The 17,773-nt window shown below is 49.8% G+C and overlaps 1 protein-coding gene across 2 annotated transcripts; it reads right to left on the bottom strand.

Annotated features, from left to right (window-relative positions):
- Positions 1–20: 20 nt before the first annotated feature.
- On the bottom strand, positions 21–16,766 carry ITGB7 (integrin subunit beta 7). Of its 2 annotated transcripts, none has more exons than XM_070410143.1 (15): positions 15,864–16,766; positions 8,771–8,974; positions 6,597–6,801; positions 6,342–6,512; positions 5,385–5,626; positions 4,855–5,013; positions 4,489–4,584; positions 4,256–4,345; positions 3,075–3,221; positions 2,418–2,608; positions 1,822–2,045; positions 1,368–1,587; positions 1,058–1,266; positions 575–735; positions 21–328 (listed from the first exon to the last, which is right to left on the bottom strand). In XM_070410143.1, exons 2-15 carry the CDS (start codon positions 8,969–8,971, stop codon positions 251–253), a joined length of 2,394 nt encoding a protein of 797 aa, XP_070266244.1. In that variant the 5' UTR covers positions 8,972–8,974; positions 15,864–16,766; the 3' UTR covers positions 21–250. The 2 variants fall into 2 exon arrangements, with proteins under 2 accessions (XP_070266244.1, XP_070266243.1); XM_070410142.1 differs by lacking the exon at positions 15,864–16,766 and adding an exon at positions 15,527–15,585.
- Between the last annotated feature and the right edge of the window lie 1,007 nt (positions 16,767–17,773).

Genomic DNA, 17,773 nt, shown 5'->3' with positions numbered 1-17,773 from the left:
ACCAGCATACACAGTGTTCGTTAAAGTGATCTGTAATCTGAAGATTCTTTATTGTATTTGTGGATGGGGCAACCCCCACTTCTTGAGGGGTGGGGAAGCAAGGGTGCGGCAGGAGGCCGGCCCTCTGGGGTGTCCAAGTACAGTAGGCGGTGATTAGTCCCCCAGCAGGCTGCTGCCTGATAGACCTAGAGCCCCAATTCCCACCATCCCCCCAGCAAGAAGAACCCTGGAGTGAGTAGCCCTACCCTCTTCAGAGAGGACTTTCTGGAGCTTGAAAGCGGGGGTTAATGATGGTCGTGACGGCGCTTTTGTAGAGAGGATTTCTGTCCTGGGGGAAGAAGTTGGAAATGATGAGGAAAAGTCCCAGGACTTCTCCTTTAGCTAATCCTAAGGGCCGACCTAGAACTTGAGCCGGACCCTAAAAGCCTGTGGACAGGCCACAAACACCTAGGTGATGGGGGGGACGGGGGGGGGGGGGGGTCAGGGCTGAGGGTGGAATGAGACAGCTGGGGCAGAGGACCTAACCCAGGAAAGCAAGTGAAAACCAGCCCAGCAGACTAGGAGGCAGTCTCACCTGCTTCCAGTTGGGCTGCTGCCGCTCCTTCTCAAAGCGCTTGTATTCTCGGCGGTCATAGATTTCCACGGAGAGCCGGTAAGCCAGGACCAGCCCCAGTCCCACTGCCACAATGCCCCCCACACAGCCTAGCACAATGGCCTGGGTGTGGTCTGCTCCCTCTGTGGGGGTGAAACAGAAAGACCTCTGGGCGGGTGGGACACAGAGATTGAGCAACAGTTGCCCAGTGTGTGTGCAGCCCCATCCGGCCTCCCCGGCCATCCCTGTCATTGGAAACAAAGGGAACTCAGCAGGTTTATGTTCAGTGCCCAGTTTTTTAGCCTCCACTTGATCCATTACCGCCACTTTTGCCTGGATTCTCAGCTCTGCTTCAATCCCTAGCCTGGTTCCTCTGTCTTTACCTCCTCAACCTGAGTTCTGAGGCCCCACCCATCAACCTTCACGGCTCCATTTGGGATGTCCAAGGTATCCCTGTCCACTTACTCTCTTGGGGTCTCACTCTCAGCACGACCCTGCCTCCGGCTTCCTCCTCCACCAGGAAGAAGAACAGCTGGTTGTCCAGGGTCCTCTCTTTGCACCAGCCATCATCCAGCATAGGGGCCAGAGCCAGAGTCACGTTGGTATGGGCACAAGCCATGCTGCAATTGGTGGCCAGGACACCAGTCCCAAAGGCCCCACACTCTGCACAGTCCCTGTCCAATAGACGCCAGTAAGTTACTGACTGGGCAGTTGTCACCCACACCACATGGAGGAAAGCAGGCAGGGGCCCCAAATGCCAGGCCTGAGGCCTCACCTGTGTCTCTCGCATGGTGTCTTGCAGCCTGGGCACTGATCACATAGGGCACCGTAGTAGCCGTCCAAGCACTGGCAGCGGTTGCATTTGCAATGTCCATGCCCACTGCAGAGCCTTCCCTCGGGACCGACGCAGCCATCCATGTCCCCACTGCACTCACACGCTCTGCCCGTGCGGTTGGCGTGACAGTGACACACTCCACATTGGCAGAGGCCAAAGCCTGGAGCAGAGTCACACACAGGGTGACAAACATGTTCCACACACACAATGGACATCACAGCCTAGAGCTGACCTGTTCCCGTGCATCCAGTCCCCTCTCAGTATGCCAGATGTGTGCCCCAGCTCCTACACCAGAGTCTCTGTACTTGCCCTTAGTGCCTTAAAGGTCCCAGAGCCTAAATACCCTTGGGAGAGCCACTCTGAACCCTCCCTTCTCCCACAGGTCCCCAGGTACCTCCACAGAGGATGCCCTCGTGTCGCTCACAGCTGGCATCATCACACTCGCACAGGCGCCCAGAGCTCTGTCCGCTGCAGCTGCAGCGTCCACACTGGCATCGTCCCTTCCCGCTGCACAGGGGCCCTGTCCCATTGGGGCCCCGGCACCCAGATTCCAGATCTGGGGAGGACAGCTCAGACTCGGAGCACTCACAGAGTCGACCCAGGCGGCCTGGGTCACAGCTGAGAGGGGAAAGAAAGGGAGAGAGAGGTGGGTCTGAGAGTTCGGTCATTCCTTTACCTGTCTTTCCCAGGATACTCTAAACCCAAGGTCTCACAAGAGTTTAGATGGTGGCTGAAGGGATGTGGAATATAGTAAAGTACCAAGGAGTGGAGGAGCAGAGTGAGTCCTGGTGGAGGGGAGGGTCTCAGCATTCTGGGAAGCTTCAGGAGATAAAAATCAGGGTGCCATCTAGGGATGTGTAGGAAAAACTTGTCTAGAGATGCCAGTGGAAGAATAGAAGGCAAAGGAGGAGGAATACAGGGGCTGTATCTGTGGAGAGCTACATAGGTGGAGGGAAGCTACATAGGTGGAGGGAAGCTAGAGGCCCTCACCTGCACACCCCGCATTGTAGGTGCCCGTGGTCACTGCAGTGGGGCGCTGGGAGCTGGGTGTCATTGCAGTTGCAATCGCACAGTGTGTGCAACTCCACAGTCAGCTCCTCTGAGAAGCCAAGAGCTCGGAACTTCAGAAAATGGGGCCCTGGGAGGCAGCGGGTAGCTTGGAAAGTAACCAAAAAATTCACCTGAGGGCAGAATGGGCAGAAGTCAGACTAAACTCATACATGCACCCCTGTGCACATGGGCACACACCCCAAACCTATGGATCATCCAGAACCCCACTCCTTAGTAAATTAAGGGACAGTCAATGCTAACACCCATCTCCTAGCAACATGCTTGAAGCTAATCATTAAACCCCTTCAGAAAGGGTGGGTGGAGAACTACCTCAAGTTCTTGCATTGTCCTCTGTGCCTGCCCCCATCTTTTCCTTCCTGCCTCAATTTCCCACTCCCACTTCCTTCATTCTGCCTGTTTTTTTAAATTGATTTTAGAGAGAGAAACATTGGTTTGTTGTTCCACTTATTTATGCATTCCCTGGTTGATTCTTGTATGAGCCCTGACCAGGGATCGAATCCGCAACCTTGGCATAGTGGGGACAATGCTCTAACCAACTGAGCTACCTGGCCAGGGCCCCTTCCAACTGGCTCTCACCGTCTGGTTGATTCGGACATGGTTGCACTGGCCCCGGTCCCCAGGCTCACCAGCCCTCTTCTCATGACCCCCACACTGAGATTCATAAGAGATGTGGACCCCCGGAGGGAGTGGAGAGTGTTCGAGGGTCACAGTGGATGACAGACTCTGTGGAAGAGAATGAGTAACCACATGAAGGTGGACTCTGACCCCACCTCATGCCCTCTCCAGCCATTCCAAATTCTGCCAGAACCCTGCCCTCAGCCCACCTCAAGGCTCCTTCCATTCTGCCTAGTGTGGAGGCATCTCTGGAGGAGGGACCTGTGAGAACCTCGAGGGGAGTACAGGGGGATCCAGGGCCTCTAATCGCACTTCAGTGCAGCTGCAGCCAGGGAGCCAGGGCTTGCTGGGGCTCAGGGGCTGGCCAGGCACCGTAAACATGCAGCAGCTGTGTTCTCAAATCCCAAATCAGGACATATAACCTGTGTACATACAAGGTCTAAAGGGCAGTTCTCCCAGACTTCGCCCTGGAAAATTTGATACCGGCTCAGGTTTTCTCACTGTGGTTTTAGGAAATGGTTCCTGTCATCAAGAAGCCTACAGTCTAGTTACAAAGATAAGACCTAAACCAAGAAACACTTAAGAATTTTTACGGTTCCTCCTACCTGTAAAACTATGTTTCCTGTGAAGAATATCTGGATTATTTATAAGCTTAATGAAAGCAGGTTCTGGATATTACATCATTTATGTACAGACTGACTAGAGGACAAATTCCAGCCCTTCTCTCTTTTATCTGAGTGACCTTGGGTAAGTCACTGAGCCTCCTTGTGTCTGTACCCCCATCTATAAAATAGGGATGGTAATAGTTACCAAGCAGCAGGTTTTGTGAGGTTAAATGGGATAGCAATCGAAGTATGTGCACTTGGCATGTAATAAAAGCTCAATGAATATTACTTTCCTTCCTTGCTCAGAGCTGGGCTCCATTCTCTACACAAATCAAACACTTAAGATTTGTGAATGTAAGACTGATTGAGTGAATGAACTATTAAGACAACCCTATGCAAGCTGCAGGTAGGAGCTGTGGTGGGTTACCCAAAAAGCAATTATTCCCTCTTAGTTCTGCCACCCCTCTCGAGGGCCCTTTCCCACCTTGCCCCAATGTCTGCCCTCACCATCCCCCCCCCGCCCCCTCAGCTCCTCACATTATAAGCGTCCATGATGAGCTGCACCACATTGCTGGAGTTCTCACTCAGCTCCCCCACTGCAGACTTAGGGATCAGCTTACTCAGCTCCTGAATTATGAGGAGTTGAGGGAAAGGGTGGGTCACAACTCAAGAGAAATGAGCTTCTGGGGGTCTGGAAGGAGGGCATATGGGGGAGAGAAGAATGGGACTTTGAGAGACTTGAGGAAGGTTCAGGGTGGGAGGGCTCTCACCTGGTAGACGGGCAGTGTGGCACTGGTGACAGCAAAAATGGGCTGGATGTTTGCTGCAGAGAGAGCCTGGGCTACCTGACCCACAGAGGGGTAGTCCTGGAGCAGGGAATGGGGGCAAGGTGAGCACCGCAGGTCCTCCAAACACTCCAGGTACCCTCAGCCCAGGAAATCCAGGAACTGGGGTTCCACCAGCTACAGGAGCCCTGGGGACTTGGCAAGGGAGGGAGGGGCTAGTGCGGGTGGAGCTGCTGGGGAAAACAGCTGGGTGGTTACCAGCAAGGAGAATGAAGCTGGGGGGATGGGGGTCCTGGGAAGAGAGGAGGTGGGGCTCAGACAGGGAGGGACATGGGACTAAGATGGACTCACAAACTCTGGGCTGCGACTATAGAGGCCATTGCTGTCCAAGTGGCAATGCCCATCACTGGGCATGAAAATGCCACCCAACTTTCCATCCCCAGCTGTGTGGAACGTGTCATCTGAAGTGAACACCAGCAGCCGAGACACATTTCTCCAGCCAATCTGCTCCTAGGGTGGGGTAGGGGGTAGGCTGTGCACCTGGGCATGGCCCTTGAGCCACCCAGCCAGCAATGTGAGCCAAGGATTTGGCCAGCTTCATTCTGAGTCAGTTTGTCTATACCCCTGCCCCCAGCTCCCTGCTTCTTTTCCCTAGACCCTAAGGCAGGGTTGCTGCTAGTGGAAGCATTCTTGAGAGTTAGAAAACGTGCCTCTTCCTCAAGATATTTTACTTCAGTTTACTAGGAAATTGTCAAAATAAATATGCAAACTACGGTGACAATACAAATGCTACCCTGTGGAACTGTGTACTGCACAACTGTAGGTGGCAGTCTTGGCCCCCAACAGTCCTTCAGATTCAGACCCCTGCCCCACCTTCTTACCTGGCAGAGTGCAGCCTGTAGAATGGCATCAAAGCCACCTTCAGGTGAGTCCAGGTTGCCAGACACACTCTGGCGCCCCACCTCCCGCTCGAAGGCCTTGGCATCCCCCGTCAGGGATAGCACGTGGTGAAAGCTGAAGGGGGGCTGGCAGCGCTCCAGTCGGGTGGGGCAGGGATGGCGAAGCTTGGAGGGCACTGTGCTCACGAAGGGCAGTACCGTCTTGTCCACGAAGGAGCCAAAGCCTAGGGGGAGGGAGGAGGGACGAAAGCTGTGCCAGAAGTCTCTGGGCAGCGGCAGCAGGATGGGAGGGCCACTGCTGAGGACTAGGAAGGGAGGAGTCCGTGGGGGTGGGGGGTCCTAGAGGAGCCAGGTGTTCCTGAAGGGCAGGGACCCAGTACCTGGCCGGGTAAAAGGCTGAATCCACCAGCTCAGGGAAGTGGGGGGAGTGAGGAGATGAAGAGGACACAATGGGGGGGGGGGGGTGTCAGGCAAGGGTTTCCTGAAAGCTGAGCAAGAAGGTGGAGTGTAAGGTGGAGCAGCAGCATGAGGCAAAGGAGGAGACTGAGAACGGAGGAGAGGCGAGCACAGATGTGCAACCAGGGACAGTGGCATTTAGAGACACGGCTGAGACAGAGGCACAGGGCAGTAGCTGAGTTGGTAGGTCCAGGGCACTGCCTGAGCCCTGGGAGCTGCCTGAACACATCTCTCCAGACTCGGGGCCTCAGTGACACTCCCTGTGAAATGAATGGTTCCACTGGGCAGTCTCTTAAATCCACCCCAGCTCTGACCTAGAAGATGCGTGTCTTTGGGGGAAGATGTCAGCAACCTGTGGCCTGTTAACCCTGGGAGAGGGCAGGTGGGGCCCTTGTGTGTCCAGGACGTTGGCAGAGGCTAAGGCAGCGGTTGAAGTTCGAGGCAGAGGCTGGCAGGTGGTGGGGCTGCGCTGCGCTCGCTCACCGATGCGCACGGACTGGGTGACCTCCTGCAGTCGCACCAGCAGGGCGTGCCCGAGCTGGCGCACGAACTCCAGGTCGTCCTTCATGGAGTAGCTCAGGTCCATAAGGTAGTACAGGTCCACAGGGTACCCCTCGGCACGGAGGAAGCGGACCTGCAGCCGCTGGGGCTCCCCTGGGGACAGGGCAGTGGGGGTCAGCGGGGCACGTTCAGATCCGCACCCAGACTTGTGCCCCTGCACTGCCCCAGCTCACTCACCGGGACGCAGCGTGACCCGCACCCGCTGCGGTGCCAGCTGAGTGGCCCCCTCACCGCCCCGGGAGCCCTGGCTGAGTGGCTGGTCCTGCAGCACCTCCTGCTGGCCGTGGGGCTCTTCCAGCTCCCCTGGGGGGCAACCCCGAGCCAGCAGCTCTTCACGCGAGGCGCAGCGCCGCTCCTCCGCCTCCCCTGACGCTGTGAAGTTCTGTACCGCAAGGGTAGATGGGTCAGGACCCTAATCCTCCCCGCCGCCTGCCCCCCCCCCCCCGCCCTCCCCCGCCATCACCCCCAGGCCTGCTCCCAGCCCGAAATACTGCCACTTCTAACCCCTCCTCTCTCGGTCAACTCCTTGAGCCCCTCTGATTCCCTCCCCTCCCCTCCCCTTCCCTCCCCTTCCTTCCACAGCTGTCCTTGAACCCTGGGCCTTTCTTCCTTGTCAGAGCCCACTTCCTCCCTTATCTCGACTCCCCCCTTCCCCAGCCAACTACCCTTCCCCTCCCCCTAGGGCCGCAGACTTCCTGTTGAGAATCTCTGGGGCCTCACTTCCACAAGAAAAGGAGGAGCCCTGCCTGCTAATCCTGCCTCCCCTGCTTGCTCAGGGGGAAATGGGAAGGGGATCAGGCTAAGACTCAGTTCCTGGGAAGGGGAAAGGATGGGGGCAGAAGAGGAGGCACCGTTGCCCCAATAAGTCTGGTACCCCTGGGACTGGCTGGGAAGCCACAGAGGAAGGAAATGGTTAAAGTGGCTTCTCAGCTGGCCTGGGTGCCAGTCTCTGGTCTGGGGATTGGAGGAGGCAGGCATACCCAGCTGTCCCAAGAGCCCCCACCTGGCACCTCTGCTCTGCCACCTGCAGACTGAGTCTTCCGGTCATCTCACTTTCACTGTGTACCTTTCTCCTGGGCCTGCTCAGCCTCTGTAGCTCTGTCTCCTAGTGAGTTTGCCTTCAATTCTCATCTCATCTAATTCTCCATTTTTCTGTGAGTGTTCTGCCTCACCCCTGTCTCAGGCACTGCTACTCCATGGGCCCTGCCTTGTTAAGGCATAAACAAAGAACAGCCTAGCCCAGCCGGTGTTGCTCAGTGGTTGAGGGTAGACCTGTGAACCAGGAGGTCACAGTTCAGTTCCCAGTCAGGGCACATAACCGGGTTGTGGGCTTGATCCCCAGTGTGTGGGGGATGCAGGAGGCAGTGGATCAATGATTCTTTCTCATCATTGACATTTCTTTCTCTCTCTCTCTCTCTCTCTCTCTCTCTCTCTCTCTCTCTCCCTTCCTCTCTGAAATCAATAAAAAATATATATTTAAAAAAAACAAAGAACAGCCTTGTTTTTGACCAGCCAGAGAGACACCCACTCCTCACCATCCTTCTTGGCCACTGAGGTAGTTCACTCAAACCCACAGGTTTCCAACTCCTTCCCTCTACTTCCCCAGTCACAGGCTAATGCATACATACCTAGGAACACACCCCTGGCAACCCCCCAACACCAACTCAGGGACCTAATCATACACGTTCTGCCATGGATTACCCCCCATTGTGATAGTATTAGAGATAGGGCCTCTGGGAAGAAATTAGGGTTAGATGAGGCTATGAGGGTAGAACACTCATGATGGGATTAGTGCCCTTATAAGAAGAATCATAAGAGCTTGATCTGTGGCCCATCTGAAAGCCAGGAAGAGAGCTCTCACCAGGATCCAAATCTGCTGGCACCTAGGCCTTGGACTTTCCAGGCTCCAGAACTGAGAAATAAATTCCTGTGTTTAAGCCAACCAGTCGATGATATTTTGTTATGGCAGCCCGAGCTGACACTTCTCACATGTGTACATGCACAATAGGTCTCTCTACCTATACACCAGCATGAGTCCCAACAGAATATACTTCCTCCAAATTCATAGTCACAAGTCTTGTCCATACACACACACACACACACACACACACACACACAAAATAGATATAAACTTGCATGCACAGGAATCTTGCATGTGTGATTGTGCACACACAAACACAATCACACACAAAAGTCCTATGTGCACAGACTCAGTCACACACAGGACTGCAGAGTGCACCCAGAAAAATCACACACGTGCCCACACATTCATGCACACATATCCAGGCTGCATATACACCTATACACCTATACACCTATACATGGCTCAAAGGCCACAGGCCCATTTTTACCAGTTGCTTGCACCATGCACAGCTTGGATGTGAGAGGATGCACTTCTTGCAGGATGGGGCTGGCTTGCAGGATCCCAGCAGGGACAGATCAGGATCACCCCATTCTGTGGCCTCCCCTGGGGATGAGATCTTGGCGTCCAGTTCACTCTCACTTCTGCTCAGAACCAGCAGGAAAACAAGAACCATTGACAAAGCCACCATGGCCTGAAATTGGATATGAAGGGAGACATGTCGATCATTAGGGAGGACCCACCTAAGTTCTCAGTCCTCTAAACTTAGCCTGTGGTTGTCACTCTCAAAGCTCTACCCCAGCTCTTTATCTCCCCTCATAGTTTCACTTCCCTGTGTGGATTCAGCAGCTTCTTCAAAATGGCAAGAAGGGGCAAGTACTGGGTCATGACCCATCTCTCCTATGTGCAGACTTGAAGAGCCCAAGGTGGGCCCTAGCCAGTTTTGCTCAGTGGATAGAGCATCAGCCTGCAGACTGAAGGGTCCCAGGTTTGATTCCGGTCAAGGGCATATGCCCGGGCTCGATACCCAATAGAGGGTATGCAGGAGACAGCCAATCAAAGATTCTCTCTCATCACTGATGTTTCTCTCTCTCTCTCTTTCTTTCTCTCTCTCTCTCTCTCTCTCTCTCTCTCTCTCTCTCTCTCTCCTTTCCTCTCTCAAATCAGTAAAAAATATATTTGAAAAAAGAGGCCAGGGTGAGCAAAATGGCCTAGCCAAGAGTCTGGGGACTGGGCCTGGAGGCACCATGGCCTACACACATGTCTGTTCAACAAGATTCCAAGTCATAGTGGAAATAGAACCACAAGGGAAACAGACCAGATTCTGGTCCTGCCTCAGTCACTCATTGGCTGTGTGGCAGGTCAGACTTTCTCTCTGGGCCTCATTCCACATCTGTAAAGTGAGGGTATTGAATAATCTGACAGCTCTTATAGCTTTTATAATCTTGGATTTTATATAAGGGAAGAGTGTTAGAGGCTGTAAATAAGGGGGCGGGAGTCTGAGTGGAATGATAAGAAATAAAGCTGGGGCAGATGAGGGAATATGTGAAAGGCACGAAGATTAGCTGTATTTGTTTAACATGGTAGCAAGAGAAATAAAGATTAGAGCATAAGAACTTTCTGAAGGTCTGGAATAGCACAGGAAGGAAGGGCAAGGGGTGATAAAATTTTTTCTGTGCTTTGCACAAAGGGAATCTAGAGTGGAGAAAAAGCCCGAAGGCCCGGCCAGCATGGCTCAGTGGTTGAGCATTGACCTATGAACCAGGAGGTCAGGGTACATGCCTGGGTTGAGGGCTCAATCCCCAATTGGGGGTATGCAGGAGAGGATATGCAATGATTCTTTCTCATCATTGATGTTTCTAGCTCTCTCTCCCTCTCCCTTCTCCGATTCAATAAAGATATTTAAGAGAGAGAGAGGGGAGGGAGGGAGGGGGAGAGAGAGAGAGATCAATGTGAGAGAGCCTGAAGGCAGGGTAATTCCTGGAACGCCCTCTAGGGAATACCAGGTAAATTTCTGATTTTAAAAAACATATTAATGAAAATTTTGAATGGGCAACCCATTACAATGTTTCAAAAATTTAAAAAAAAAAAAAAAAAGCCTTAGCTGGTTTGGCTCAGTGGATAGAGCATTGGCCTGTGGACTGAAGGGTCCGGGGTTTGATTCCGGCAATGGCACATGCCCAGGTTGCTGGCTCAATCCCCAGTAGGGGGCATGCAGGAGGCAGCCAATCAATGATTCTCTCTCATTATTGATGTTTCTTTTTTTTTTTTTTTTTTTTTTTTTTTTTTTTTTTTTTTTTTTTTTTAAATATATTTTATTAATTTTTTACAGAGAGGAAGGGAGAGAAATAGAGAGTCAGAAACATTGATCAGCTGCCTCCTGCACATCTCTCACTGGGGATGTGCCTGCAACCCAGGTACATGCCCTTGACCGGAATCGAACCTGGGACCCTTCAGTCCACAGGCCGACGCTCTATCCACTGAGCCAAACCGGTTTCGGCTCATTATTGATGTTTCTATCTCTCCCTCTCCCTCTCTGAAATCAGTAAAAATATATTTAAATAAAGATTCAAAAATCCTATTGGCCTTTTTTTTACATAAACGGAAAAGCTGATTCTAAAATTCATATGGAATTGCATGAATAGCCAGAACAATCTTGAAAAAGAACAAAGTAGGAGGACTCACACTTCTCAACTTGTCACAGGTCAATGTGGTGCTGACATAAGGTCAGGCATATAGATTCATGGAGTAGAATTGAGAGTCCAGAAGTAAATCCATCCACTTATGACCAATTGATTTTCAACAAAGGTGCCAAACCATTCAATAAAGAGAAAATAATATTCAACAAATGGTGCTAGGATGAATGGATATCCACATGTAAAATAATGAAGTTGGGTAAGAGATCAACTGAAGGACTTGTATGCATGCATATAAGCATAACCAATGGACACAAGACACTGCGGGGTAGGGGAGGCCGGGGGACTGTCAAGGGGGGAAAAAAAGGAGACATATGTAATACTCTTTGTAATACTTTAAGCAATAAAACAAAATTAAAAACAAACAAACAAAAATAATGAAGTTGGGTTCCTACCTCACAACATATACAAAAATTAACTGAAAATGAATCAAAGGCCTTTAAAAAAGTGCTTAAACTATAAATCCTTAGGAAAAACATAGGGGTAAATCTTCATGATTTTGGACTTGACAATTGACTCTTAGCTGTAACATCAAAAGCACAAGCTACAATTTTTTTTTAAAAGCACAAGCAACACAAGAAAAAAGATAAATTGCACTTCATCAAAATTTAAAACTTGTGCATCAAAGGACACTTTCAAGAGAGTAAAATGATGGGTCACAGAATGGGAGAAAATATTTACAAACCATATATCTGATTAATATCCAGAATATATAAAGAACTCTTACAGCTCAACAACAAAAAGACAACTCTATTTTAAAATGGGCAAAGGATCTGTAATACTTTCAACAATAAAGATAAATTTTTAAAAAATAGCAAGCAGGACCATGGAAGAGAGTATCCTGATAACTTTGAAAGAAAAGATAAGAAAAGAAAAGAAATGGGCAAAGGATTTAAATAGTTATTTCGATAAAGGAGATAGACAAATGACCAACAAGCACATAAAAAGATGCTCAACACCAGTTGTCCGGAAAATGCAAATCAAAACCACAACGAGGCATCGCTTCATACTCTCTAGAATGTCTATTATTAAAAAATGGAAAATAAGTGTTGATGAGGATGTAGAGAAAATGGGACTCTCAATGTTAGTGGTGAGAACACTTGTGGGAAACAGTTTGGTGATTCTTCGATAAGTTAAAATATAGAATTACCCTATGACAGTGGTTCTCAACCTTCTGGCCCTTTAAATACAGTTCCTCATGTGACCCAACCATAAAATTATTTTCGTTGCTACTTCATAACTGTAGTGTTGCTACTGTTATGAATCGTAATGTAAATATCTGATATGCAGGATGGTCTTAGGCGATCCCTGTGAAAGGGACGTTCGACTGCCAAAGGGGTCGCGACCCACAGGTTGAGAACCACTGCCCTATGACCTGACAATTTCACTCTTGGTGTATTCCTAAAGAATTGAAAACAGGTGTTCAAACAAAAACTTGTACACACACACACCCCCACAAAAAAGATGGAGAAAAAAAAACTTGTACACGAATATTCATAGCAGTACTACTCACAATAGCTAAAAGGTAGAAACAACCCAATGTTCATCAACTGATGAATAGGTAAACAAAATAGGTATATCCATACAATGAAATATTATTTGGCCATAAAAAGGAATGAAGTAATGACCATGCTACAACACCAATGAACCTTGAAAACATTATGCTGAGTGAACAAAACCAGTCACAAAAACCACATAATGTATGACTCCACTTATGTGAAACAGCCGGAGTATGCCCGGCTGGCATGGCTCAGTGACTGAGCATCGACCTATGAACCAGGAGGTCATGGTTCGATTCCCAGTCAGGGCACATGCTGGGTTGTGGGCTCAATCTCCAGTGTAGTGTACGCAGGAGGCAGCTGATCAATGGTTCTCTCTCATCATTGACATTTCTAGCTCTCTCTCCCTCTCGCTTCTTCTCTGAAATAAATAAAAATATTTTAAAAAGAAAAGTAGATTAGAGGTTCCCAGGTGTTGGGGAGGAGGGAAGAATGGGGAGTGACTGCTTAATAGACAGTTTCCCTTTGAGGTGAAGAAAAAGTTATGGAAGTAGATAGTGTTTATGGTTGCACATCATTGTGAATGTCCTTAATGCCATTGAGTCATACACTTAAAAATTGTTAAAATGGCCGAAACCGGTTTGGCTCAGTGGATAGAGCGTCGGCCTGCGGACTGAGGGGTCCCGGGTTCGATTCCGGTCAAGGGCATGTACCTGGGTTGCGGGCACATCCCCAGTGGGAGATGTGCAGGAGGCAGCTGATCGATGTTTCTCTCTCATCGATGTTTCTAACTATCTCTCTCCCTTCCTCTCTGTAAAAAATCAATAAAATATATTTTTTTTAAAAATTGTTAAAATGATAGATTTTATGTGTATTTTACCACCATAAAAAAAGATCAAAGTTAAATAAGATACTAGGAAATCCCCCATCCACCCACTTCCACACCCACTTTAAATAAATAACCATCATTTATTATTATCATTTGTTGCTTGTAGTCTTTCTAGAGATTGTTTTATGCATATACAAACTAATGTAAACATATGTAGGGTGTCCCAAAAAATGTATACACACTGAATAATTATAAAGGCAATGTTTATTAAAATACATTTCATTTTCGTAATTCAGCTATCAGCTGATAAAGTATGTATACATTCTTTGGGGACATTCTGTATATATACTCTTCAAATGGTAGAATCAAATGATAGAATTCTAAAAATGATAGAATACACAGTTTGGCATCTTACTTTTTTTTCTCCTTTTCTTAGAGATCCTGCTACCCAAGAAAATAAAGAACTTCCTTGTTTATTTTTACAGGCATATAGTTTTTTATTGCATAGATTTACCATATTGTAGTTAGTCTCTTATGGTGGGATTTTTAAATTGCTTCTAATTGTTCACTATTGTAAATAATATTGCAGTGAAAATTCATATATTTTCATTTCACATGTGTGCAAGGGAATCTGTAGGATAAATCCCTGGAAGAGAATTTGTGAGGTCAGTAAATAGGCATCATTTGTAATATTGCTGAGTATTGCCAACATAACTGCCTTAAAGAAGGTGCCAGTTTACATCCCCATCAGTGGTCTATGAGGAAGGCCAGCTAACTCTTTGTCATGAAGCAGCTGCCTCCTCCTCAGCCTGGACCTAGACTCAAATCCCGATGCGCTGCAGAGTGTGGGGAAGGGTGGGGTGCCAAGTCATTGACCACCGTGTCCTGTTCCCCTCCACCTGTGACCTCAGGCATAGAATCTATGTGTAATGGAGGCTCCACCCTCCGAGACAGGCCAGCCCAGTGTAACCTCAGCCTTGCTTGCTCTGCACGCCTGTGGTCGGGGGAGACTGGAGATGCTGCAGTACAAAGCCCACTTTTGACTCATCTCTCATAGGTGGGCCCCCATGGTACACTGGTTCCCCGGATAGGACAACCCCAGAAACCTCAAGCCCCACTCATCTCCCATAAAGGGGGCCCAGGGACTCCCTGGACAGCCCACTCCAATCCCCTTCTCCTAATTCTCCCTCCACCTTATTCCCCCCTCCTTAAGAATACATGACCTGCCACTTCTCTTGATTTGCCTCACTCTCCCGTTTCTATTCAAAATTTTTATTACATTTCTGCTGCTTTTCTCTTCTCCACTTCTTCACAGTTCTTTGTTTTGCTTCTTTTCTCTCTGGTCCTAACCATAGGATGGCAGAAGCTTCTAGTTCAACCCCCCTCTTTATACAAATGGAAACCTGAATCCCAGAGTGGTAAGCGACTCACCCAAGGTCACACAGTGCATTGGAGGCAGAACGGGGACTGAGACAGGTGCTTTCTTTCCCTCCAACCCAGGCACCATCAGTGTGGAAGTGAGTGCCTTCTCCCCAAGTAGCCCCATTGGACTCTACCTAATCCCCTTTCTCTTTCCACGGGGGAGGAGGACTTCTTTAGTCTTCCCTTCTCTCCCTCCGTGGTTGTCTCATTTTCCTGGACTCAATTCTGACTCCAGTACACACCCTACTGTTCCCTGAGCAGCTGAGAACCAGTGGCTTCCCAGTCCATCCAGATCTTCCCAAGTCAGGCAGAACCCTGTGCTGTCCACTCGGGAGTCACCAGGAGGAAAGAGAATCGAGCCACTGGGCTACAGTCGCCCAGGACTGGGGTATCTGAGCTGAGCACCCCCTTCCCCCCTCCCACCCCCGACTGCGAGCTCATTAAGCAGCAGGGATGGCAGCTGGGGAGTAATATTGGGAGACCCTACCTTGACATAATCCTTGGCACATGGCAGGCGTTCAAATTAATAGCACCCACACATTCCCTCACCTCCTTTTCCTCCCTCCAGCCCCATTCTTGGGAAACTGATGCAAGAGAGAGAGGTGGGGAGAAGGAGGGCTTGTGAAATGGGAGGAAGGAACAAGACAGAGGACCTTAGGAATGCAGAAAGGAGTTCAGAGCCTTGCTCAAGTTTCAGTGAATCCTGGGAGTCTTCAGGTCAGAACCCCTTCCAGGGAGGTTGGAACCAGGTGGGGCCTGGACCAGTACAGAGGCAGGAGGGCTGATGCCCTGGTACTCACAGGTGCGAGCAGGGCAGCCTTTCCTCCAGCGGCAGCGGCAGCCTTTGTGTACTGATCTGGGAGGCTACAGAGGAGGAAGTGACACGCCCGGGGTGGGGAAGACTTGGGGGTGGTGGGGGTGACTGATCTAGAAAGTGGAGCAGATAGGGTGGAACTGGGCCAAGAGAGTTGATGATATAGGGATCTGGAAGATCATCTATTGAGCACCTAGTAGTGCTGGGTGTATTCTGATGTTATAACTAATCCTCACAGGAGCCTCATGACATCGGTGTTAATATCTCCCCAGCCCCCCTAGTTTCACAGATGTAGAGGCTTAGAGGTAAAAAGTAAAAACTACCCAAGGTCACGATGCTAGTAACCGGATGATCTAGGATTGCCTCCAGAGTTGATGATGTCTTCACTTCCTTGTATATATAAGAACATGATAGGAAGAAATATGGAGGCAGTAAGTACTGGGGGAAATTGGTGACTATAGTTCAGTTTGAAAACCCCGTGTCCACTGTATCCTTGCGGGTGCTTGACTATACCAGCTCTGGAGCCAAACTGCCCCACTTCAGATCCTGGGTCTGCATCCCTTACTAGTCTTGGGACCTTAGGTAAGTTATTGACTCTTCCTGTGGCTATTTTCTCATCTGTCAAGTGGAACTCATAGGGTTGGTGGTTGAGAATTAAATGAGATTAATTCATATCAGTTGTTTAGAAGAGAACCTGGCACATACTAAGGGCTTGATGAGAGAATCAGTGAATGAGAAGTAATGGGGTGAAAAGTTGAGAGGCTTTGAGAAATTCAAGGTCCAGACAGCTGGGAAGTTGAGAGAGCGGCACAGGGCCAGGCTTAGAAAATGAGACGGGGCCAAGGAGCCCAGACAGTTGTGGAGCCTGGAAAGGGGTGGAAGGGCCACCTAGGAGAAACATACTGAGCAGGAATGGCAGCTGGAGCGAGGGCAAGAATGAAGCCTGTAGTCTGGCCAGTGTGGCCCTGTGGTTGAGCACTGACCTGTGAACCAGTTTCAATTCCTGGTTGATTCTGGGTTACTGGCTCGAACCCCTGTGGGGGGCATATAGAAGGCAGCCGATCAGTGATTCTCTCATTATTGATGTTTCTATCTCTCTCTCCCTCTCCCTTCCTCTCTGAAATCAATTTTAAAAAGTTGTTTTTAAGAATGAAGCCTATAAAAAGACAGGGTTGTGGAAATACTCGCCCTGGCCCACACTTGACCAGAGGGAGCTTTGAGAAGGAACTGATGCGAGGTCTGTGTTCACAGGCTGTCTCCTGTGTCAGGAGCACTCCTTTGGGACAAGACTAACTGAAGACACAGCACCTAGCAAAGTCCCCATTTCATAGCAGGTGCTCAGTAAATGGCAGCTGGATTGTAGGCGCATAGCTGCTGGGAAGAGCAACTGGGGGGAAGGGGTTCCTCCTTTGGGTGGCCTCAGGCTATGGGACCTTTTACCCTTCCCCCACTACCAGAGGTTACCATGGCAACCACCTCCCCTACCCCATAGGCCCTGTGGTTTCCTCTAGAGCTTCTTTCACTTTCTTCTTCTGCTTTTCCCCAGTGTTCTCTCTTCCCCTACTCCCATATCCTCAACCTCTCTCCATATGCACAGTTCATTGGTGAAGAAAGCCAGGAACAAGGTAGGCAAGGCACTGTCCCAGGGAAGAAGGTGGACCACGGGGGTGCAGAGAGGTGATGCTGAGGGAGCACAGGGTGCAGTGGTAGAGGCCAAAGGCAGTGGGGCAGAAAGGGGCAAGGGGAGAGATTAGGACAGAAGATAGCAGTGGGGTCATGGAAGCTGAGTGGAGGCCATGGGGTGAAGAATGGGGTCAGAAGGGACAGAGAGTGGTCATAAAGGGTGGGAGAGCTCATGGAGTGAGAGGTTGGTATAAACAAACACTTAACTTAGATATAGGCTGTGGGTCTTTTCTTCTGGGGCCAGAGACCCTCATGAGAACCAAATGAAAGGTCAATGAACCCCCTCCCCAGAGAAGAGCAGAGATACACATATATATGACCATGGGTGGGGACAGCTTAAAGACCTCTGAGGCCCATTCCTGCCTTCCCAGAGGTCCAGAGGGTCTGATCTAAGAATCCCCCCGGGTGGTTGTGGGAGGCCCAGAAACTCAGGGTGGACCCTGAAGGCTGCCTTTCTTCCTCTCCCCACCCCTACCCTCCCCTCCAGGCACATTACATTCTATTTCCTTGGTTCCCCTGAGAAAGGCGCAAAACCCAGTAGATTAGGAGC

Source organism: Myotis yumanensis, unplaced genomic scaffold, assembly GCF_028538775.1.
Source record: "Myotis yumanensis isolate MYYU_CA2020_CCGP unplaced genomic scaffold, mMyoYum1.0.hap1 SCAF_3, whole genome shotgun sequence".
Classification (NCBI taxonomy): domain Eukaryota; kingdom Metazoa; phylum Chordata; class Mammalia; order Chiroptera; family Vespertilionidae; genus Myotis; species Myotis yumanensis.
The sequence above is the reverse complement of the archived record's forward strand: the minus strand, read 5'-3'. Positions and strand labels throughout refer to the sequence as shown.